The sequence below is a fragment of the Sorex fumeus genome, unplaced genomic scaffold (genome assembly GCF_029834395.1).
Source record: "Sorex fumeus unplaced genomic scaffold, SorFum_2.1 ptg000128l, whole genome shotgun sequence".
NCBI classification, from domain to species: Eukaryota; Metazoa; Chordata; class Mammalia; order Eulipotyphla; family Soricidae; genus Sorex; species Sorex fumeus.
Genome location: NW_026606185.1, coordinates 49182883 through 49206348, shown reverse-complemented (window position 1 = coordinate 49206348; position 23466 = coordinate 49182883). Strand labels below are relative to the sequence as shown.

The following is a 23466-nucleotide window of genomic DNA, read 5'->3' as shown; positions in this document are numbered from 1 at the left end:
TGCTAATAACTGAGCTAGTAGAAGAATTTGAAACTGGTGAAGTGATGTGAGTGGTTAGGATTCTGGCTCTTTAAAAATGGGGATAAATAGATTTGCCAATTTTAAGAAAATTAACTTTTTAGTTAGATGACATGAAGTAATAGATTAAATAGTTTCTGGTTATATTTGAAGTTTGTTACATGTTTTCTTCCTCTGGTTGTGACTGCCGGTCTATTCTGAGATTCTCTTTTGAGCTTTTCTTCCATATTTCCCCATCTAATTTTTTTCAGAGCCTTTTTTTAAAATATGAGTTTTATATAATTATTTTGCTTTTTGGGTCGTACCTGGTGATGCACACTTAGGAATTTCTCCTGGCAGTGTTCAGGGGACCATATGGGATGGTGGGAATCGAATTTGGGTCGGCCGCATGCAAGGCAAATGCTGTACTATCACTCCAGCCCCCAGAGCATTTTCTTAAAGAGTGACTGGCCACCTGTCAGCCTGTGGAAGTGCAACGTGAAATTGGGAAGCTAACTGTCATACATATATACATACATACATACTATACACACACATACATAAAACCCACCATAAGCGTTTTGATCAAAACTAACGGACAAAAGAAGTTAGATAGTGAAAATCTTTGAAGAAAAGACACTATTAGCGTAATTTGGAGAATGCAGAAGCGTGTGGCCAGGAGATTGTAGACATACACATCTGGCACAGAGAGAGGAAGTGGAATAGGTAAAAACAGATGGGGTGCACTTGGAAGGTGAAGGGGACACTGTGAATTTATGCAATAAAAACATTAAAATGGTTGTTTATGGTAAAGAAAAATGGATGATATTTTACAAGGCATTTACGAAATGACTGAGTCAACTGAGTTGAGTAGTGAACACAGTCCAGATTCTGCCCTGAGGGCTCAAGGATGGTAATTTTGAAGAGGGGTTTGTGCTGAATGTGCATAATTATATTTCTGATCAAAATAGTTGAATTTTACATAAGAGTTTCTAGATAACAGTTACTTCCAGTCTGTCCTGCAAGGGGGCTCTGGGTGGTTGGGAGAGAGGAAAGAAAGTGAGATTTTATTTTATCTCAAGAATTCTAGTAAGTGTTTCACACAAGTGTGCCTACTAGGCCAGAGGAATGACTTCAGTGTTGGAGGTGCAGACTTTGCCTGTTTTGCCAGCCTATGTCTCCCAACAGAACTGGGTATAGCCCCACAATGGTGGGTGAGAATAAAGGATCTGCTGCTACAGATACTGTAAAAGCACTTATTTGGGCCTTTAACGTAAAAATTATTAATTAGGTTGTTAGGATAGACAAATTTAGATAGACTATCTTCTTAACCTGTGTATATGTGGTCACGTAACTGAATGTGGGGTTATTTTAAAATCAGTTTGCTTGTTGGTTCGGTAACTCTAGCATCTTGTTCTTCATCTGAAATGATTATCCCTGTTGTATTTCCTGCCCTATAGTTAGGAAAAATGAGGTTGACAATCCCATGCCGTGCAGTGACTTGTACACATCTGCAGTGTTTTGATGCTGCCCTTTATCTACAAATGAATGAGAAGAAGCCTACTTGGATTTGTCCTGTATGTGACAAAAAAGCTGCCTATGAAAGTCTAATATTAGATGGGTGAGTATAGCAGTTGACTGTTTCTCCGTCCTATCCAGCCTCACGTACTGACTTAACTCTAGCACTGATTCCAGGTGTTAGGTGTGTTTTTTGCTTTCTGCTTCGTTATACTGACCCTTACGTTTATATTGAACATTTTTATGTGCTTGGTTTTGGGACTACTCCAAGTGGTTGTTTTGGGGCCACGCATAGTAGTGCTCCTGGTCTGCTTCTGGCTCACTGCTCAGGGGTTTCTGCCAGAGTTGCTTAGAGGATCATGAGGTGCTGGGATTCAGCCCGGGTCTCCTGCATAGAGCACATACACTCCAGTTGTGTGACTCATCTTCCTGGTCCCTGAGTCTTAATTTTAATCTGGCTCATGGTTTATCGTTATTATAGTGATTTGTACTGGGGGCAAAAGGTTGTGAGGGTTTCCTTTCACTTGTGCTTCCAAGATTACATTTCATGGCCCAGTGGACAGAGGAAAAACCCACTTAGTGATGACATTATTGCTTACATAGAACTTCTTAAAGAGCAAGCAAGTAGGGTAGAATCATATTACACCAGTGGTAAATTCATGACTGAGAGTAACATTCAGGGTTACTTTTTTATCTGGACCCCACACTCTTTCCATGTTAGAATCTCATACCATGTATGTCAGAATTTAAAAATGTTTTGAGCTAATTCTCAAAAAGTGAAGTAATCTTTAAAAAAAAAACTTCCTTGAAAAACCACATAAATCATCTCATGAACACATATGATCTTTAAAAAACACAGTGTTTGTGGATGGGGGCAGGCGGGGGTGGGGGTTTGAACCACCTCCTGTGGAGTAACAAGCCAACCTCAGGGCTTGCTTCTGGCTCTGTGCTCAGGAGTCACTCCTGGCAGTTTTATATTTCCTGTCCTGTAGTAATGGGCAGGAAATACCACTGTCCTGGGATGTCAGGAGTCATCTGTGTGCAAGACAAGCACCTTAACCTCTGTGCTATTTCTCTGGCGCCCCTAAAGTATAGTTTTAACTGAAAGAGCATATTGAAACCATTAAAATCCTTTCCTGTTGTGATGATGCCTTTTACTTAATAAGAGTTTATATTTGACACTGGTTTCTCTCAGCCTTCATCTGACTGTGGCCCCGTCAGACTTTATTTCCTTCCTATGGCCCTCCTGCCCCACTAGTTGACTGTGCACCCCTTCATCCCTTGCTGATCTTGTGCTGTGACTCCCCATTTATTCCATTTTCTCCCTGTGGTTTCCTTACAATGTCCGGCGTCTCTGAGGGGGTCAGGTGGATCCTGGTTTGAGAAATGCTGCTTTTACACAGTGATTTTTGTGTAGTTGACTTCTCACAGAAAAGTTAGTGAAAAGTATCATATTAAATTTTTTTTAATTTAAAATTTAAAGGTATGTCACTGTAGAGAGCTGTGAGGTAATGAAGTCTGAATAAAACTTTCACTTTCCTCATTTTAAACTTTTACTTTTTCAGTCCTTGTAAGTATTTTGGAAATAATTTCAGATTTAACCAAAGAGTTGCAGAACAGCACCAAGAATTGCCTGTGCAACTTAGGTCTGGATTCAGGAGCAGCCTCTGGGAGCATTCTACAGTATTTGCTCCTCTGCGCTACCCTCTGGTAGATACCTATATGGACGTTTTGGTTTGGTTGGTTTTGGGGTCAACCCAGCATGCTCAGGGCTTATCCTGGCTCTGTGTTCAGGATAATTCCTGATGGTTCTGGGAAACCGTATGTGAAGCTGGGAGCCAACTGAGTCAGTTGGGTGCAAGGCTAGTGCCTTATTCTACCTGCTGTACTGTCCTTCTGGCTTCTTGTTTTTAAAATATAAGGTTTTCAAACACCAAAACAAAATCAAATAGCATTGCTTTTTTTTTTTTAACTTTTTTATTGAATCACTGTGAGATAGACCATCACAAAGCTGTTCATGATTAGAATTGCTTTTTTTCTTTCAGGGTAAAGTGTACTACTTTGATATTTCATTGTGCCATTGCTTACATTCATATACTTTCTTACTTGGCTCACAGGCTTTTTATGGAAATTCTCAGTGACTGTTCTGATGTGGATGAGATCAAATTCCAAGAAGATGGTTCTTGGTGTCCAATGAGACCGAAGAAAGAAGCTATGAAAGTGCCCAGCCAACCATGTACAAAAATAGAAAGTATGTGCAGAATGATGGCAGAGAATAAAGCAGGGAGGCTTGTGAAACTATCGCTGACCTTGCCACTAATTCCCTTTAAACCTCACTTTACTAACTTCATTTCATAATCTTCTGTTAAGGGTGGAATTTCCCTCTTAATTTTAGGTTTTTTTTTTAATAAATGTGATAAAAATTATATCATTTTATAATTGGCCTTTTCTTTGGTTTTTGGTTTTGGGCCACATCTGACTGCTCAGGGCTTAATTCCTGGCTCTGCACTCAGGGAAATACTCAGAACCATGTGGGGTGGTGGGGATGGATGGAACCTGGGTCAGCCATGCGCAAAGCAAGTACTCTGCCTGCTGTAATATCTCTCTGGCCTCTACTCAGCCTTTTCTTGGTATATTTTTTAATGAAAGCAGTCACCTTAAGTAATTTTAATAATATGTTATATATATAACAAAATGTTCTAAAAGGAGATGTTATAAATGACATTTCTATGAACAGTGCTTCAAAATTGCTTTTAGAGTTGGTGTAGTGGGGAGAACCCTAACTAGAATTATGATGAGTGAGGCCACATCACCCACTAATGGATTGTCCTGGTTGATGATCACAGTTTAGGTTCTTAAGTCTGGAATGTGAACATGGCCTGTCCATTTTTCTGTGAGAAGGAATTTGACCACTGCCTTGGTTACTTACGATGTTTACTCACTCATCCTTCAACTTCTGGTACTTGTCCTCTCTGAGTTCTGAAAAAAAAAAAAAGATGTAGTTCACTCACTGCGTTTGAGGTTTGTGCTAATTACATTTGACATTCTGACAAAAAAATGAATAGTAAAAGACCAGGATAAGGAGAGAAGAAAAAGTAAAGGCTTTATCTGTAGCACTGTAGCACTGTCCTGTCCTCATATTGTTCATCGATTTGCTCGAGCGGGCACCAGTAATATCTCCGTTGTGAGACTTATCGTTCTTGTTTTCGGCATATCGAATACTCCTCGGGGAGCTTGCCAGGCTCTGCCGCTCAGGTGGGATACTGGGGATACTGTCAGTAGTTTGCTGGGCTCTCCGAGAGGGACGAAGGATTCAAACCTGGGATTCAAACCTGGGTCGGCCACATGCAAGGCAAATACCCTACCTGCTGTGCCATTGCATCTGGTTTTATATCAATACTAAACATGATTGTAACAATCCTGTGATTGTTACTGTGCCTACAGGTGGTTTCCCTCATCTGAAGGAAATTGTGATTCAGTGATTAACTGCTGTTGTAATTTTCTGTGGTAAAATTAGTGTTCATTTCCTGCTAACTGGATTAGAAGGCATAATAAATTTTTCTTAGAAGAGTTAATGATTAGTTAATATATGGTGTTTAAGACTATTGTAGAGAGAGGAAAAGACACCAGTGATTAGTAGGTGATTGATAAGAATAGCTTTAAATGTCTAGATAGCTTAAGTGAGAAGGGGCTATTTGGATCAATTTTGGCCTTTAGTTTAGTGAAACTTTCTTGCCCTGAGCTGATTGGTTGGTACAGTGTATCTGGTTATGACAAGCCTATGGGGATGCCAGTGGCAGCACAGGCATATTCTTGTCCAGAGCTGGTGAGCAGCCCTTTGGTGCCAGATCTTTCTAGGAAGTGATTGCTTCCATCATGGTACCACAGAGCACACTGAAGGGGGCTTAGCACTTAACGTGTTCCACCGGCAAGAGTCAGGTCTCTATAGGACAGAACTGATGGCTTTCCTGAGTGTGCATTCTCCTTGACATACTGCATAATTAAGAATCTTCGGGTGATAGTTTGTGTTAAGCCTTTCTTGTCTTCTGTTCTCTACATACAGGCTCAAGTGTCCTCAGTAAGCCTTGTTCTGTGACTGCTGTAGCCAATGAGGCAAGTAAGAAGAAAGTGGATGTTATTGATCTAACAATTGAAAGTTCTTCTGATGAAGAGGAAGACCCTCCTGCCAAACGGAAATGCATCTTTATGTCAGAAACACAAAGCAGCCCAACCAAAGGGTTTGTTAATTTATAGTTCCCTATTGTTTATTGCACTAGGAAAGGGAGAGGTTTGTAATGGTCTCTGAGAGTTGGACAGCTGTAAAAGGCTATTTGATCCTTGTACAGTTGAAGTAGTTTCAAGTGAATGTATCTGTGTGAGAGCACATTTAATGAAAAAAGTCTCATGTTTGAGAAGAACTTAGAACTTACTATGTCCAAGTATTTATTTCATATTTGATTTGTCTTTTTTTTTTTTAATCCCTGTCTGTAAGGCATCACAGATCAACAGGAGAAAGCCTGCTGAAATCAAGTGTGGGCTGGGAATTTGATAAGTATGGGTTCAAATTTTGACCACTTACACTCTGATCTTGGTTTTCTTTTTATTTTCCTTATTTTTTTTCTTTTTTTTAAGGAACTGGGGGCACAGCAGAAGTGCTCAGGACTTGCTTCTGGCTTGGTGCTCAGGTGTCATTCCTGGTGGGATCAGGGGCTTATCTGCAGTGCCAGGGATTTAACCTGGGTCAGACACATGCAAGGCTGGTACCTTAACCCATGTACTGTCTCTCAGCCCTTGGATTAAATTCATTTAATGTATTTGAGCCCACTTTTAAAATGTTTATTAATTATTTATTTTAATTTTTATTAGTGAAACACCATGAGGTACAGTTGTAGATTTACACATTTTTGTGCTTAGGTTTCAGTTATACAGTGATCAAACGCCCATCCCTCCACCGGTGCCCATTTTCCACCACCACGGGTCTCAGTATCCCTCCCACTCCCCATCCCCCCATCCCACCCTGCCTCTGTGGCAGGGCATTCCCTTTTGTTCTCTCTCCTTTTGGGTGTTGTGGTCTGCAAAAGAGGCATTGAGTGGCAATCATGTTTGGTCTATAGTCTACTTTCGGCATGCTTCTCCCATCCTGGGAGGATCCTCCCAGCACACTTTATTTGGTGCTCCTTTCTCTATCTGAGCTGCCTTTTCCCCTAGCATGTGTGGCTGGCCTCCAAGCCATGGAGCAAACCTCCTGGTACTAATCTCAGCCACTCTTGGGTGTTAGTCTCCTATTTTGTTAATTTATGTTCCCCAGATGAAGGCAATCTTTCTATGTCTATCCCTCTTTCTGACTCATTTTGCTTAACATATTTTCCATGTAGTACCACTTGTATGTAAATTTCATGACTTCATCTTTTCTAACAGCTGCATAGTACTCCATTGTGTAGATGTACCAAAGTTTCTTTAACCAGTCATCTGTTCTCGGGCACTCGGGTTTTTTCCAGATTCTGGCTATTGTAAAGAGTGCTGCAATGAACAAACAAGTGCAGATGTCACTTCGACTATACTTTTTTGCCTCTCTGGGATTTATTCCCAGGAGTGGTATTGCAGAGCCCACTTTTTTTTATTCTGTGAAATGGGCTTAAATAATACCTACCTCAAAAGGTTCTTATCAAGTTGCAGTCAGATAATGGAAGACTAGCTTCAGCATCAGATACTTGACAGTATCTCAGTGAGCATTGGTTATCTTCCTTCTTTCCCAGGGTTTGAGTACTGTCTTCAGATTCATTGACAGAAATTGTCACTAACTCGTTTTAAATGATGGGTCTGATCTGAGTATTTAAATAGCAGTTGTTTCTTCTTACCTGGGAACCTTGATATTAGGGGGTTCCCCGAGCACATTTTTTCCCTAAACTTGAGTGTGCTTTTTGTGTACTTATTTTTATAATTGCTTTATTGAGGTACAATTTACATACCATAAAATTCACCCGTCTTAAGTGTTCAGTTCTTGGTGGTTTTAACTTCCGTTAGTCTCCTTCACACCCAGAATGGTGGCAAGCGTTGTTATTTTCATCCCATAAATTTGTTAATTTGTTGTAGACATTTTGTTTAAATAGAATTATTCTATTAGTGTGCTTTTGCGGCATTCTTAAAAATGAAAATATAATTTAAAAATGTTTGTTAAAATCAAGCGAATGAGTACTTAGATGTGACATTCCCAGAACTAAGGCTGTATTTATTTTACTTTTGGTGGTGGTTCACACCCACTGATGCTCAGGGACACTTTTGCCCCTCCTCAGGAGACCATCTGCAGTGTCAGGGGTAGAACCAGGGTCAGCCACTTGCAGAGAAAGCTCCCTAAGTCCTATCCTACCTCTCTGGCCCAAATTTTTGTTTTTATCTTTCCCTTCATTGTTGATTATTAGCACTGAGATCCCACTGGAAGAGCCCAGACCTCACGTCCATCAGCAGTATGAGGTAGTGTCCAGGACTGAACTCATGGCCCCTGCATGCAAGCAAGTACTCTGCCTTTGAACTCTGTTTCTGACAGTTGCTAATGAACTGACATGGTTTCTTAATGTTGTCGGTGGATGCCAGATATGTTGAAGAATAGTGCATAGAGATGGCTTTGTTCATTGGTGCCACTTGGTGTATGTGGCAATGTGTCCTTGGAATCTGCCCTGGCTCTCCTTCCAAGCACATTTTCCCCAATATTTGAGGACACAGAGCAAGAGAAATAGCATGTACACTGGAAATGGCCCCAGTAAGCTGAGAATATGAATTGCTCTCACCTGTGGTCAGCTTCTGAGGAGATGCGCTTGTTTCACATCTACTGAGCATCCTGTGGCTGAGGTAAAATTTTGTGACTGAATCAGCAAGATCTGAAAATTTTTCTTTAAAGTGTATAAATTGCAGCTACTCTATTTAGTAAGTCAGTATCACAAACATCCAGACTAGACTTACACATTAACAGCCATTCTTTTTTTTTTTTTTTTTGTAATTTTTATTAGTGAAACACCATGAGGTACAGTTGTAGACTTACAAATTTTTGTGCTTGGATTTCAATTACACAATGATCCAGTACCCATCCCTCCACCAGTGCCCATTATCCATCATTTACATTTTTTTAAAAAATTTTTGTTAGTGAAGCGCCATGAGGTACAGTTGTAGATTTACAAATTTTTGTGCTTGGGTTTCAGTTGTACAATGATCGAACACCCATCCCTCCACCAGTTCCCATTTTCCACCACCACGGGTCCCAGTACCCTCCCACCTCCTATCCCCCATCCCACCCTGCCTCTGTGGCAGGGCATTCCCCCCTGTTTTCTCTCTCCTTTTGGGTTTTGTGGTCTGCAAAAGAAGCATTGAGTGGCAATCATGTTTGGTTTATAGTTTACTTTCAGCATGCTTCTCCCATCCTGGGAGAATCCTCCTAGTACGCTTTATTTGGTGCTCCTTTCTCTATCTGAGCTCCCTTTTCCCCTAGAGTATGTGGCTGGCCTCCAAGCCATGGAGCAAAACTCCTGGCACTAATCTCAGTCACTCTTAGGTGTTAGTCTCCTATTTTGTTAATTTATGTTCCCCAGATGAATGCAATCTTTCTAAGTCTATCCCTCTCTTTCTGACTCATTTTGTTAACAGCCATTCTGAACACCTTTATCAAATCGGCTCACATAGGGATCTTCATTGCCTTAATTTTTTCTGGCAATGCTATAATGTTACTAACTATGGCAGTAAAATGGATCTTGTCATAAAGATAAATGTAAAACCATTTTACTAATATATACTTTAATTCCATGACTATAAATCTGTAAATTAAATAACCATCTTCAAAAGACTTTTAAAATATCAAAATTCATCCAATAATCTGAAGATTCACCACATTCAGCTGATTTGTTGCTTTGTCGCACGGACAAAAAAGGCAGTGTCTGGATGCATTCTCATTCTGTTGCTCATTAGTTCTGTTTAGTCTGAATGGCTCTCACCACCAAGTAAGATTTGAATGAGCCAGTGCAGCCAGAGGAGGGAGCCAGGAGGCATATAAAGAAACCAACATGATGGGTGAGTGGGTCTGAGCCCATTAGCCGGAAGAGAATGGTGGTAGTTACCTTGTATGCATAAGTGGGAGTAATTAAGGAACTGGACTTTGTTTATTCCTAAAACATTTGTCAGCATCAGTGGTGAAAAGAGACATGGGAAAAAATGGATTTGTTTTTCTGAACACTAAGGGAGTATTTTGTTCTCAGGTCACACATCAGTGTTCTGGTAGAGGGAAGCCCTGTCACAGTGCTGGAGGAGACCGGTCCTCCCTTTGCATCACCTATGCAGTCTGCTTCTTTCTATTCTACCTTTGCGGCTTTGTTCCTGATCATCCTTTTCCTGTCCCCTTGTATTGGCATCTAGGATTTTTGTTGCTTGCCTTTGGTTATTAAATTGATCATAGGACTTATTGGTCATTGAGTCAGTGAGGAAGACCTTGTTGCAGTGCAGAAATTCTGTGACATGGTATTTGTAAGAACTTAGTTTTAGCAAAAGCTGTTCTGAAAGTTAAACAGAGTGCCACAAAGAATGGGAAAAGGACTCTGTTCAGGACGAGGGAACTTGGTGCTGGAGGTGGGACGTTGCACTGAAGGTGGGACATGTTGCTAGAGTTATATACGTGCCTAGTCTGTGTGGGGAACTGGATCCAGTGTGGCTTGCCTGACCTTGCAAGCATCTCTGGTAGTGCCCCCAACTACCCCTTTCCCACAGCACCAGTTACCCGGGTTTTCTTTAATGCGTTCTTTTTAAGGGCTGGAGAAATAGTTCAGTAAGTAATGTATGTGCCTCACTAGTGGACAGCCCAAATTGGATCCCCAGCACCGTATGTTCCCTTGTGCCCCTCCAGGAGTGATCCCTAAAAATAGAGCCAGGAATAATCCTTGAGTACCACTAGGTTTGGCCCAGAAAAATCCCTACTCCCCCTCAAAAAACCCTTTCTATTCAGTGATAGAGTCTCAAACTAACTCTTGTAGGAAACCTTTAATATTTTTTTAAAGATCACTTTAAATATTGTTTATACCCCTACCTGTTTCCATAGAATATTAAAATATTGTTCTGTCATTAAAAAGGGTATATATGTGTGTGTGTGTGTGTGTATATATATATATTATATATATATATATATATATATATATATATTTTGCTTTTTGGGTCACACCCGGCGATGCTCAGGGGTTACTCCTGGCTCATGCACTCAGGAATTACTCCTGGCAGTGCTTGGGGGACCATATGGGATGCTGGGAATCGAACCTGTATCGGCCATCTTGGCTGCGTGCAAGGCAAACGCCCTACCCGCTGTGCTATCGCTCCAGCCCCAAAAAGGGTATATTTTCAAAAGGAAACAAGAAATAAGGTTTAATTAAATATCTCACTTAAGAATCTTTAAAATTGGGGGCCAAAAAAGATAGTACAGGGGTTAAGGCACTTGCCTTGAATATAGCTGACCCAGATTCAATCCTAGCACCCTATACGGTAACCCCTGAGCACAGAGCCAGGAGTAAGCTCTGAGCACCGATATGTATAGATCACTCTTCCCCCATAAATGAATGTCTAAAATAGGTAGAGAAGTGGAATTAAAAAAAAATCTTTTTCTGGTTATAAAGTGAGTACATAGAGTGAATTTTCAGGTTTATGAATAAAAATTCAAGTTATTGAGGGAGGGAAAATGGCTCGAAGAACTGGAGTGCATACTTTGAATACGGGAACCTGCCTTTGATCCATGGCACCAGATCCCCAAGCACAGCAGCAGCAGCAAAATTCATGTTATTGTGTTGTAACCCATTTTCATATTTGTAAGTCTGGGTCAAGTATGAGTTACTTGTGATTTCAGTATACAGTTTCTAATGGTAATGTTGGCTTTATAGCAGCATTCCAGTGATTTATTTTTATGTCATTATATGGATAAAGCTCTTAAGAATTCAGATATACATTTGCATAATGTATTGTACACACACATGCATATTTGTGTATATTTGTCAAGCCTTTGAGAGAAGTAGCAAGTGTTAAAAACTCTAAAATATTTTTACTTTATGACTTATTTTTATAATCATGGCTTTATCAGATGTAGCCATTTGCATTTCCCATGACCTTAGTTACTTCATATTTGCAAACAGTCTATTTTTTGCATAGACATTTGAATCATTTAAATTCCTGAATTTGGTTCTTGAGAAGATTCTGATAAAAACCTTCTGTGAACATGTAATTTTATAATTCTAATAAACCATTAATTTCACCCATTCTGTATAGTTGAATTTACAAAAAAGTTGCAATGTTTAGAAGTTAAGTAGAAGTTAAACTAGACCTAGTTTTTCAAATATTTGCAAATGCTAATTTAATGATTTGCACCCCTACTGGATTTAGACATTTGCATTTGTGTGACAGATTTGTATTGGAGTCAGATCAGGCTTAGATAGTACTTGAATCCTTGGGGAGTTTTGTATTAGTAGGGAGCATCGGGAATAATTCAGTGTTACCATGTGACTCCCACAGATAGAAGTAAAGGAGCAGAGGGAGAAAAGTGAGCTGTTTCCTGTAAATCTATGCTAGTTGAAGATCTTTTCAGGTTCTAGAAGAAATCTTCATGAGCTGTCAAAGAGACCTGTGAGCTGGGGGGAAAATGAGCTGGAGGGAAGAGCCAGCATTATCTTTTTCTCTAAGCTTGACATTGTTTCTCTCCATTTTTTTTTCCCTGTCAGAGAAAAAGTGATACAAATGTTATTTCAATCTGAAACTTTTAAAAATACATGAAATTGTGGCTGGAGCCTTAGTACAGTGGGGAAGGCACTGGACTTGTACATGACCAACTTGGCTTCGATCCCCCAGGACCCGATATGGTCCCCTGAGCACCACCAGGAGTAATTCCTGAATGGGGAGCCAGGAGTCAGCCCAGAGCACTGCTGGGTATGGCTCAAAAACAAACCAAAAAAAAAAAAAACCAAATACTCCAAAATAGGAAACTACATCTTTTCAAAGTTGTCTTCTTAGATTAAAATTAAAATAAAAATATTCATATTGGGCCAAAGAGATGTAATACAGGGTTTAAGGCACATGCCTTGCATGTGGTCAACTTGGATATGATCCCTGAACAGAGACTAGGTATAACCCGAGTGCTACTGGGTATGGCCCCCAAACCCAAAAATAAAATAATATTGTGAAGTAGCCAGAGTATCAGTCATTTGTTAAATCTCTTGCCAGAACCAGTGTCTCCATTTTATCCTTCTTGTCAGAGAAGGGTTTCTGCATATGTGGTTGGATCCTATGTGATTTGGAAACACTTTTGGTGATTCCACTTGTCTTCCACTTGTCTCCCTGTACAGAACTGCACTGTTTTAAATATCTGGAAAAGGCTAAACTAATTTGTTTAATTATATCATAAGCTCTTTTCCACTCCTGAATCATAAAGGTTCCATGACCTTAAAATAAATCAGAAGTTACCAAATTTATTTAGTCTACCACCCTCTGAAAATTTATTTTCAAAAGAAAAATAAATTTACTCCTCACTTCCTTGGGGATGCTGTATGCCTTCTTTAAATGAGCCATCAGGTAGTGCTTCCTCACACCCACATTTGTACCTAAGACTACTACTCCCCCCGGGTCATTCCAGTACCTGGGGGTGGGGAGTATGACCCACTTCCGAAAACACTAAACAGGAAGTTTAGGGCTGGTCTACTACAGCTTGAAGTTTCTTCATAGGCAGAATTCCTAATAGCCCAAATGGTACACATGCAGTAATAAGTGTCTGTGAAGCTTGCTTGTAGTGGTGAATGAGGTGTTAACATATTACTTCAGCCCTATGCATTATGCTTTAATACCAGCTGCTTTTACATCATGGCTGCTGTTGGCGAGCCAGCTTAGCTTCATGGTGACCTGAAGACAAGTAGGAAGGAGGAGAGTGGTGTGGAGTGGCATGCTGTGGGATGAGTAGATGTCGTGAGTTGCAATTGAAATACAGAGTGAACGTAGGAAGAATGGCTGGTGGTGCGCCCCTTTTCTCCTCTGAACTAACAGCCAGGTTGTTTGTGATCTCCCATGCTATTTAAAACAGGGTTCTCATGTATCAGCCCTCTTCTGTAAGGGTGCCCAGTGTGACCACGGTTGATCCTGCTGCTGTCCCGCCTTCATTAACAGACTACTCAGTACCATTCCACCACACGCCAATATCAAGCATGTCATCAGATTTGCCAGGTATGTGAAGAGTTTTTTATTTTATTTTATTTTTTTTACTAAGTTTTGTTATTTATTTTTAATAAATAAATCTGTGAAGCAAAAAATGTTTTAAGATTTTAAGTGAAAATGCTAAGAAAATTTGGAGGCATTTCATGTTTCAAAGGTATTTGTGGAATATATGGCATTCAGTTCCTATTACTTTTACTGTGTACCAGTATGGATTTCTAATGATAGGAAATATAGTAGGATAGAGAAAATAAATGGAATTTTCCTCTTGGTTTATTAATCATAGGAGCTTCACAGATTAGGGTGAGTATTTTTCATATTCTTATTAGACCATCATTCAGTATTCCTTCAGAGCTTCAGAATATATTGTGGTATTTGGGAGTAAATATTGCCTACCAACTTGATCCTGTGAACTTTTTGTCTGATGATAGAATCTATCCGACAGCACTGCTTAATATTTAAGGGGTTCTTTTATATTGCTTCCTTAAAAAGTTAGTGCAGGACTAGAGCCATAGTACAGCAGAAAGGGCACTTGCCTGTACATGCCAAGCTGTTTGGATCCCAGCACCACCAGGAGTAAACCCTGAGCACAGCCCCCACTCCTCACCTCCCCACCCCCCAAAAGTCAGTGCATCTTGAAGTATCCCAGTACTGAAAGTATGCAGTCAAGACCACATCAGTACAATCCAGCTCCCATCCCCACTCCTTGCTGTCTCCATGGCCTCCGTTTTTGCAGGGGTTTTTTGGGGCAGGGAAGGGATGGTGTCAGATTGGATCGAGATAGAACTCTCAGCACCTTGTACCTTGTATCTGTCCATGACTTCCCTTCTTTCTGAAGGGTCCCTTTAGTCGGATATTTTTTTTCTTCCTGTTACTAATTTTCTTTTCCAGGTTTATGAGGTTAATACTATTCTATGATTTATTTTTCTAGTAAGGTCCTTATTTTTAAGTAGAATATTCTATTGGGCAAAAATCTTTATTGAAATAGTCAATAGTTATGTTCTCTGGCTACTTGAAATTTGTTCAGATTATTTGATTAAATTTAAAGAAAATTATTAAAAGTAGTCTCCGTTCCAAAAATAAAAAAAGTAAGAACTACACTTTGCTTCTTAAATGTGTACTTTGGGAATTGTTATTTTTAAAATGGTTTATAAACTTCACCAGCCCCAATTATAAAGAGAGTGTTGTATCCAAGGCATGATGCTCAGGTGAGCTGTGGCCCATAATGGGGCGGTTCCTAGCTACTGTCCTTTGTTTCTTAAACCTGGAGCAGTTTCATGTGACATGTCTCATTTTAGCAGTTATTATAAGCAGGTGTTCTGGAAAGATCTGCGTCTAGACAGTATTGCATTAAACGTTATTCCTGAGGAACTTCTAGTTACTAAAATAATCCTGGCCATTTAGTGACAGACTGGACTAAGTTATGTACCACTTGCTCTGTAAAATTTCAGGTTACAGATTTAGATGAGTTCTTAATTTGGGAGGATTTTTTCAGAATTATTTCAGAATTTGAACAATGAGATTTTTACCTAAAAGGCAGATTTAAGAAAAATGCAATAAAATATGTTGACTGTGTGTTTTGTAAAATAGATTTCAGGTTGATATTAAGGAATGAAAACCAATATATTGGATTTATTTTTAGCCAGCATAAACCAGTAGGTATGCATAATTACTAATATGCAGAGGCTTTACCAGTTGCTAAATATAATAGCTCGGAAGATATTGTACTTTTGAATTAGTTTGTCCTTATCTGTGAATTACGTAGTGATTGCTACTTCTAAATAGTTGAGGTTTCACTTTTTTTAAATTGTTAATGTGCTTTTTTGTAATAACCTAAATTGTTTTGTTTTTATGCATACTTTTTTTGTAGTTCTACTGTATAGTTTTGATATTTAAATATTGAATAACTTATAATAAAATATTAAATAGAACATCATGAATGAAGAAATGACAGAGTTTTAATACATTCTTTAACATTCCTTTCTAAACATCATAAACACGAATCTTCTGAATCTGCAGGAAAACAAAGAAGAAATATTAATAAAGACCTGCAGCTTGGAGCATCTTCTGATACTGTGCAACAGTGAATACTAATAAAACAAATAATTTGTGTTTTATGGAATGGAAAGAAGCTTGATTATTTCAAGAAAAATATGACTGCCTTATTGCTAGTGCCATATTGTCAGGTGTGAATGGTGCTCAAAGTTGTATCATTAAAATTTGAAAGTGCTAAACATTTATATATACTCAATTCTGTAGCAATCATGTTTTGTTAACTTCATAGCCCAAATAAGGAAAATATGTTAGTAATAAGAAAAAGCCTTATGAGTTAATTTTATAAAGAAATAGTTAAAGTCTTAAAAGTACAATTTTATCAGTGTTAATAAAATTAAAAACATTTAGAACACATCAGAATTTTCAATACCGTATTCTTTTTAGTTTAAAATAGCTGAGCATTGCAGCTATGGAATACTTAGGAGGGCATGCAAATGTGTTTGTGCCACAAAAGTAGCCTTACCATGTCATTGCAAATGGGATAGAAAAGAGCTTCTCGCTAAATACGAGGCAGCAGCATCATAATCACTCACTGTTCATGAAACTTCTTTTTATTTTGTAACAGTTTCAATAGTCTGCTTGAAGCTTAGAAAACAAGAGTGATCAAAATATGTTTCTGTCAGGGACAACATCTAATATCTAAAATATTCTGACTTCACTATTAATGTTTGAGGAAAACGAAGGTTCAGTGAGAAAATACTGAGTGAAAAACCGTAACAGAATCTTGTGTGGACAGCATCTCTGTATGCTAGAGCAACATAGAGGTTCAGCCACACTTGTGAGAAATTTCTATGTATTTTATTATGGCATTGCATAGATCACCATATTCAGTTGTTGGATGAGGTGTCAAGAGAAACAGGTCAAAAAAATCTCTTAAATCTTTACTTTGTAAACTGCATATGTTACTGGAGCATATGAAGTCTGATACTCATTAGAGAATCAAAGTACACCTGAAGATCTGGGAGTTGAAATAATGAAAATGGGCAGCCTCTAATTCTAGGGCTGTGGAAAAGCACTTTGAAAATGATATAAGGCCTTTATGCTTACTTAATTTATAAAGTCATGAATGGGACTAATGTTAACATGTGGAAAATAAGAAGGGCAGGGGCGGACTGTAGCATAGTGGTAGAGTATATTCCTTGATTATATTAAGCCTTGAGTTCAACCCTGGTCTCACAAAACAAAACAACCAGAAAACTGCTAACTTCCCACCCCACCTTCCCCCAGCAACCAGCATCCATTCTTCCCATGCCACAAAGGAAAATGAGCTGTCGCTGATGTTAGTTATGGAGACAACATTCTCTGGGAGGCCCCAGAAAGTGCATGTTTCTGAGTGACTTGGCTTCCCTAAACAGTGTTCATTTTCAGATAACAGGACATTATCCTTAGCTATTTTATCAAAGTCTTACTCCAATTGACATAAAGCCATTAGGTGACTCATCGTATGAAATGAATCACTTAAAAACCCAGGAGCTACTAAAAAGACAAAATATAACACTTATATAATTAATAAAGTAAATAAATGTGAACCAATTAAATGACATGCTAATAAACTATTTTTGTTAATACAGGATTTCCACAGTATCTCAAAATAGAGAGTTCTGTGAAAACTTTACTAAGTCAAAATGATGTAAGCCAAAATGATGTAATGTGAAGAGAGATTTCCATTCATTTAAATACCCTACCAGATCATACTAGTAAACCATTTATCTCTCAGAGCACCAGCGTAGTCAAAGTGGCAATGATTCACACCACTGGTATAATGGGTTCCTGGGAAGAAGCATGACTACCACTCAAGGGGTGAGCTGTCTGTCTGGGCTCACTGTAAAACTCACTTTTCACTTTTAGTCTTTTGCTGTAAAAACTTGAAATCCCCTTAGCAAAAAGCAGGTATTGGCCTTGATCTTTTATAGTAAGTGAAATGGCATACTGCATACTTTTGAAAAAAGCAAGGGTCACCTGCTAATAGCAGTGCTGGGTGTATTAAAGTTTCAGAAGGTGTTATAAAGTGCTAACCAAAACTTTAATTGCCATTGAGCAGAAGCTGAGAGGATTTACTGAGTCATTAAACACCAGGATGGGTGGGTGTGGGTCCCATTGCTGAAGGTCACCTACTGATAATCAATTCAATGAGGGCGGGAGAGATTGTTGGAAAAGTTTTTTCTGTGGCACTCCATTCAGACCACTGTGTTAGACCTACTCCACTGGGGATGAAAAGTAAACACTTTCAAAAATCAAGTCAGAAATGGTTTCTAAAATGTCCCCACTAACATTATTTGGAGTAACAGTCTAGAATCAGGCTTTTACAGTATATGGTTGTTAACTAAGTACAGTGGTATTGAATGCCAGCATATAAATATTAATGGAACCCAAATAAAATTAGCCTGTCTCAAAGACCTATTCCTATTATGTGATATTTAAAATGTGTTTTGAAATTTAATCAAACAGAGGTCTCGGGGAGCTGACTTAGAAGTTTCTTGCTTGACTTTCAAAAACTGAAATTTCTCACCACTTCTGATCATAAATTTATTATTTCAAGAAAAGTATTACCAGGCAACCTTGTCCAGTTTCCTGTTTCTAAAGCATAATAGAGCATCCTCAATCTTTGGCTTAGAAAACATTAGCAAACTGGAGTTTGTTAGTGAGCCTCCGTCACCAGGTACTTGATCCGGGCAGTGCGTTGGTCTGTCTTCCGGGTGCTGTGGGAACAGGGACCGCAGGCTCCTAGTGCCATCAGCCTCTGTTTAAGAAGTGATATTTTAGATGATGTGCAATGTAGTGTAATTTTAAATAAGAGTGATAATAAATGTGAAGTATCTTGAGAGCTTAAAGCATGTTTTTTCTTTCCTTTTCTTAAAAATGATCTGAATCCAGAGAAAATAATAAATTAATAATAAGCTCATTCTGTGGCAAAGGGGAAAAATTTATTTTGACCAGTTCTGCTTCTGAAAGATTTGGACAGCTACCTTTATGTTGCTGTGATGTGATTTTCCAGTTGTCTTGTCAGAGAATGTATTTATTTGAGGGAATTTATATTGAGAATAAGTTTATTAAATGTATTTATATTTGCGTACACATTAGATATCAGTGGCTCATGATCTAGGACTTTACCGTGGCAGAATGGTAAGCACTTACCCCAGAATTTTGTGACTTATGCAGTGATTTTTGAGGAATAATTCGTGTCTCCAAAATATGAGACAGTTATTAACAAAGCATTTTTGTTTTAGGTTTGGATTTTCTTTCCCTTATTCCAGTTGATCCTCAGGTATGTATCCTGAATTTAAGCAACTAATTTGTATTTGATTGTTGGTTATGTCATACAAACTAAAAATGACCAGTTGCATAAAATCAGGACAGTTCACTCTCAGTTTATAGAAAAGAGATATATTGTCAGTCAGTTTTGTAGGGAGGGGTAGTTAGCTGTTTTTTCAATTATATTTTAACCTTAAAACAGCTTTTTATTCTACTTCATTTAATAGTTTGCATGTCTTATTAGCATTTGCGTAATTAGAATGAGAAGCAGAGCCAGATGACAAGCTAAAACTTTATGGAGCTAATTTACAAAACATTTATTCTCTACATAGAAGACAACTGAAGCTGATGAAAGAGCAACTTGAGTCATTAGCTTGGTTTGTTCCCTGTCTTTAAAGGCAGTGAGTCCTGTCAGACCAGTGTGAAGTTCTGAAAGCCAGTCATTTCACTTTCCTGTGTTGGAGGCAGGAAGGCCTTGAACCCTGGGAGTCAGACTTGAAGACTTTGCAGTGAGGGTAGATTCTCTGCTGACAGAAGTTGCAGGGGAGGGAAGGTCTTGAGAAAAGCATATGGGGAGTTAGAGACAAAGATAATGAGCGTAGAGGGTGAGTGTTGCTGGGTCTCTACCGCATGGGAGACTTGGAATCAGTCTGTTGCAGGACTCCTGTCTGAGTGCGTAAAGAGCACTGGAAATGTGGCCCCAGGGGCATTTCTTCTCACCCTGAGTCGATTTTGTTCCATCGTTTTAGAGCAGAAGTATGTTTTTCTAGGGAATGCGTTCCTCAGCTCAAAGTGTTAAGTGATTTCATGTGAATTTTTTTTTTTCTGTTAATCTTATTGTAGGGTCAGACTCCCTTTGATACTCAGCTCCCTGGGCCGAATGGCCCGAGCTTGTACCCATCAGTGCTTTGGTTTACCTGAGCCATGTGGTGCAGGGGATCAGACTTTAGGTCTTTATGTGTGCAAGACCTGTCCCCCCACCCCTGAGCTATATGTCTCTGGCCCCAGAGCCATCACTTTTAAAATGATGATCTTAGGACAAAAAGGAATTTTGATTTCATAGTTGCTAATTGGCATCCTTAGTAGCAGGCTAGCTTTTTTGCTAAGTCAGTGAAAGGATGATGCTGTACCTTCAGTTTACCTTGGGAACCTTTGATTTGGTCAACTTTCTCTCTGAACTGTCCCCATTCCTAATCCCTGATCCCCTTGTTCAGATAAGTGTGGATTGTCTATGAGGATTTGCACAGAACTTGGGCTCAGGAGATTGATGAGAATTCAGAAGCACAGCCTGCTGGTAGCATACTGCAGGACCCAGCATTAATCTTAAAAGTGAAGAGTGAGCATCTTTTTTGTTACTAGGTATCGAAAGCAAAGATAAAGCAGAAATAAAATATATACATCTGAGCTTTATCCCAGTTTTCTTAGAAAGTTGGAAATTGATAGGATTTTAGAGACATTCAGTACCTAACAATTACCCGCTTACTGTTTTCTCTTAGCCAGCGTCTTTTGAATATACACGGGATTTTTTTTTTTTTTGGATAAATATCTTCTTAAAAGGCAGCCTGGATTTTAGTTCTTACTCTTCACTTCCATTGCCTGACAGCTTAACCCTGGGGCTATTCCCATTTCATGGGTCTTGAAGATAATGCAGGCCTTATAAATTCCTATTATGTAATTTAGAGTCCCAAATGATTGGTTGAGTTATGTATGAAGTTGGATCCTCTTCACAGTCTGAAGATCAAATTTAGGATGTCTCTGTTGGACCTCACTTGTTATACTAAAGTCATTTAGTTATTTATTTCTTACAAAGTATTTATGGTACTAGAAGGATTATGGCCAGGGGAGGTGTCTGAGACTAGAGCGCCTTGCTTCATATGACAGGTCCTGGCACAGAAAAGAAAAAAAAAGAACAAAACAAGAAAAAAGTATTCAGGTTGATTTTTGAGAGTCAGCAACCAAAATGGGAAGGAAGAGAACTCAAAATGCAGACTTGGAGAGGGGTGTGGCGAACAAGCAACTCAAGCAAGCTTAGTTACTCAAGCCAGTTTCCTGTGCTGAATATTCTTCAGTAGTTTAGCTCCCAAAGTCTCTGTTAAGGCAGATCTGGGTGTGTCTGCGCACTGAAGATGACTATCATCCAGCTCATTGGTGTTATGTTGTTCCTCGGGATTCCTAGTCTTCTCTTCCTAGACTTGGAAGGTATCACTGAATTTTATATTAATAAAAATAAGTTCTGCCCAGCCTTTGACAGTATAATTTAAACATGACTCAAAAAGAGTATTGGGAGCAAATTTCTAGTTCTGAGGCCATTATTTGCCAATGAGTAACCTCTGTTTTTGTTGACGTGTTTGTTCTTGTCACCCATATGTTGGGTCAGCAAACTAACGAGTTTGGGAAGAAGCAAGAAAATACTGCACTCACTAATGTAAGATAACTAAGTTTGTGCCACCTTCCATCCAGGAGAGGTGACAGTTTAAGAAGCTTGAATTCCCACTGGGAATTAAATATGTGGCTGTTGCTTGAGTCTAGCTAGCAAGTTCTAGTCTCTGTCTTAAAAAAAAAAAAAATCAATGTCACCTCCCCCTCACCCGCATCATTGTTTGTTTCAAGCAGTACTGTCCTCCTATGTTTTTGGATAGTCTCACCTCACCCTTAACAGCGAGCAGTGCATCCGTCACCACCACCAGCCCCCAGGAGAGCAGTACTCATGTTAGCTCCTCCGGCAGCAGGAGTGAGACGGGGGTCATCACCAGCAGCGGGACTAACATTCCTGACATCATCTCGTTGGACTGACGGACGTGACCAGTCTCGGAATCATTCAGCCAAGCTGCTCGCTCTTGGATTGCTGGTCCAGCAGTGGAAGCGATTTTTTTTTTGTCGTCATCATCGTTGTTGATACGATTACTTTGATATTTATTGAAACGTCAAGTGGATTCTTTGCTTTCTGAGCAATCAAAATCAACCCAGATGATTACAGCAGGAGCCATGCCATGCACCGGGATGTTCCTTCACACTGTACTCTGAGCGTCAGATCCATTCAGCTCGAAACTGCATCTTCGGGAGAATCTCTTGAGTTCTTCCATTTTCACATTACTGGATGGATTCTTACAAAAAGAGTTTTGAAAGTTTTTGTTGTAATAAGCAGCAATAAAGTGATGTAAATATTTAAGTGGACTTTTTTTTCTAATTAAAAGATGTAATTGGTGATTCTAAAATGACAGCAGCGTCTGTTTTGATGTGAAGGAGAAATACATGGAAAGAAGTAACGTTTCTCAAACGAGTCCTTTCCATGGAGATTTGTTCTGCCTTACTGAAATAATGTCATCTTGATTAGGGGCCTCAGCATTGTTCCTCCTTAGCTTCTTGCAGTTCCTCTTTCCTCCTTTCTCCCATCAAAGAAAAATATGGCCTTTGTGGAAAGTGTTCCGTCCCGGGGTTGTCATTTACACTCTTGACATTGTTTGCTAAAGTGAAGTTCTGGGATCTAGCAGCTTTCTGGCACCTGGAAGAACTCTGCTGATTCAGCCCTAAGTTTCTGGCAATTGTACATTCTCATTCTAGAGATTTCTGTGAATTAGGGGCTTGCCCTTCTCAAGAAATTTTTTTCCTGAATGATTTGGAATGGTGTGGCTAGAATACTCAGAATTCTGTTCCACACTACCCAGAAATATTGAGAACTTGGGTACTGTGGACAAATGCATTAAGGGGAAATGGAAATACCAAAGTTCAATTTCTTCCTAAGAGGAGCTTTTTGCTCATGTATCTTGTAAAATAATATATAAATATTTGTTAAAATTCCAGATTCTTGTAGCACCGACATTGTTACAAATCTCTTCATACTTCTCACCAGTGTAATTTCTATCTCGTAGCGATTTTCATATTTAAAGAAAAATACTATAGCAGCAAAGGGTAGGAACTGTCTTCAAGTTTCTCTTTAGTCCATAGAGGGAACCTTTCTGGACACCACCAAAAGACAAAACAGAGAGACCCGTTTGAATTTACATATGGGAGCATCGGGGAGTGTGGCATGGAAGCCCACTTGGTCAGCCCCCACTGGGAAACTGAGTCATAGACTTTAGCAAACATTTTCACCTGTTTTATCTCTTTCTTTTCTCATTTGGCTTCCAGAATACCTTTTAAATTGGCCAGATGTTCGAACTAGCGTACTGTTGAGCCTTTATCCCTAAACTGGTTGTGTTCTAAAAATAAAGCCATGTTAAAACTACCAAATGAATCGCTTTTTCCAGCAGATAACCCCTGAGCAGGATGCCACCGTTGGGTGCGACCAGGGATTCCCTGTTTCAGCTTTGAGACACCTCCAGGGAGCCGGCTTGAGTTTCTTCTACCCTTTCTCAAGTTTCCAATGCTTCTGTGACCCTTTTGTTCTGATGTGACCTGGTGGTTTTCTGGACCACCTGTCCTTTAACCATCTGTCGT

At 39.3% G+C, this 23466-nt stretch overlaps 1 protein-coding gene across 10 annotated transcripts in view; it reads left to right on the top strand.

Annotated features, from left to right (window-relative positions):
• Window positions 1–22249, top strand: part of PIAS2 (protein inhibitor of activated STAT 2) — a 64929-nt gene extending 42680 nt beyond the window's left edge. For 3 of the 10 annotated variants that reach the window (XM_056138468.1, XM_056138464.1, XM_056138467.1), the window contains 6 exons: window positions 1458–1618; window positions 3633–3766; window positions 5579–5753; window positions 13595–13734; window positions 19005–19042; window positions 21640–22249. In XM_056138468.1, coding sequence (XP_055994443.1) covers window positions 1458–1618; window positions 3633–3766; window positions 5579–5753; window positions 13595–13734; window positions 19005–19042; window positions 21640–21822 — 831 coding nt within the window. In that variant the 3' untranslated portion in view covers window positions 21823–22249. The other 7 variants (XM_056138473.1, XM_056138470.1, XM_056138469.1 and 4 more) reach the window with 4 other exon arrangements.
• The last annotated feature ends 1217 nt before the right edge of the window (window positions 22250–23466 follow it).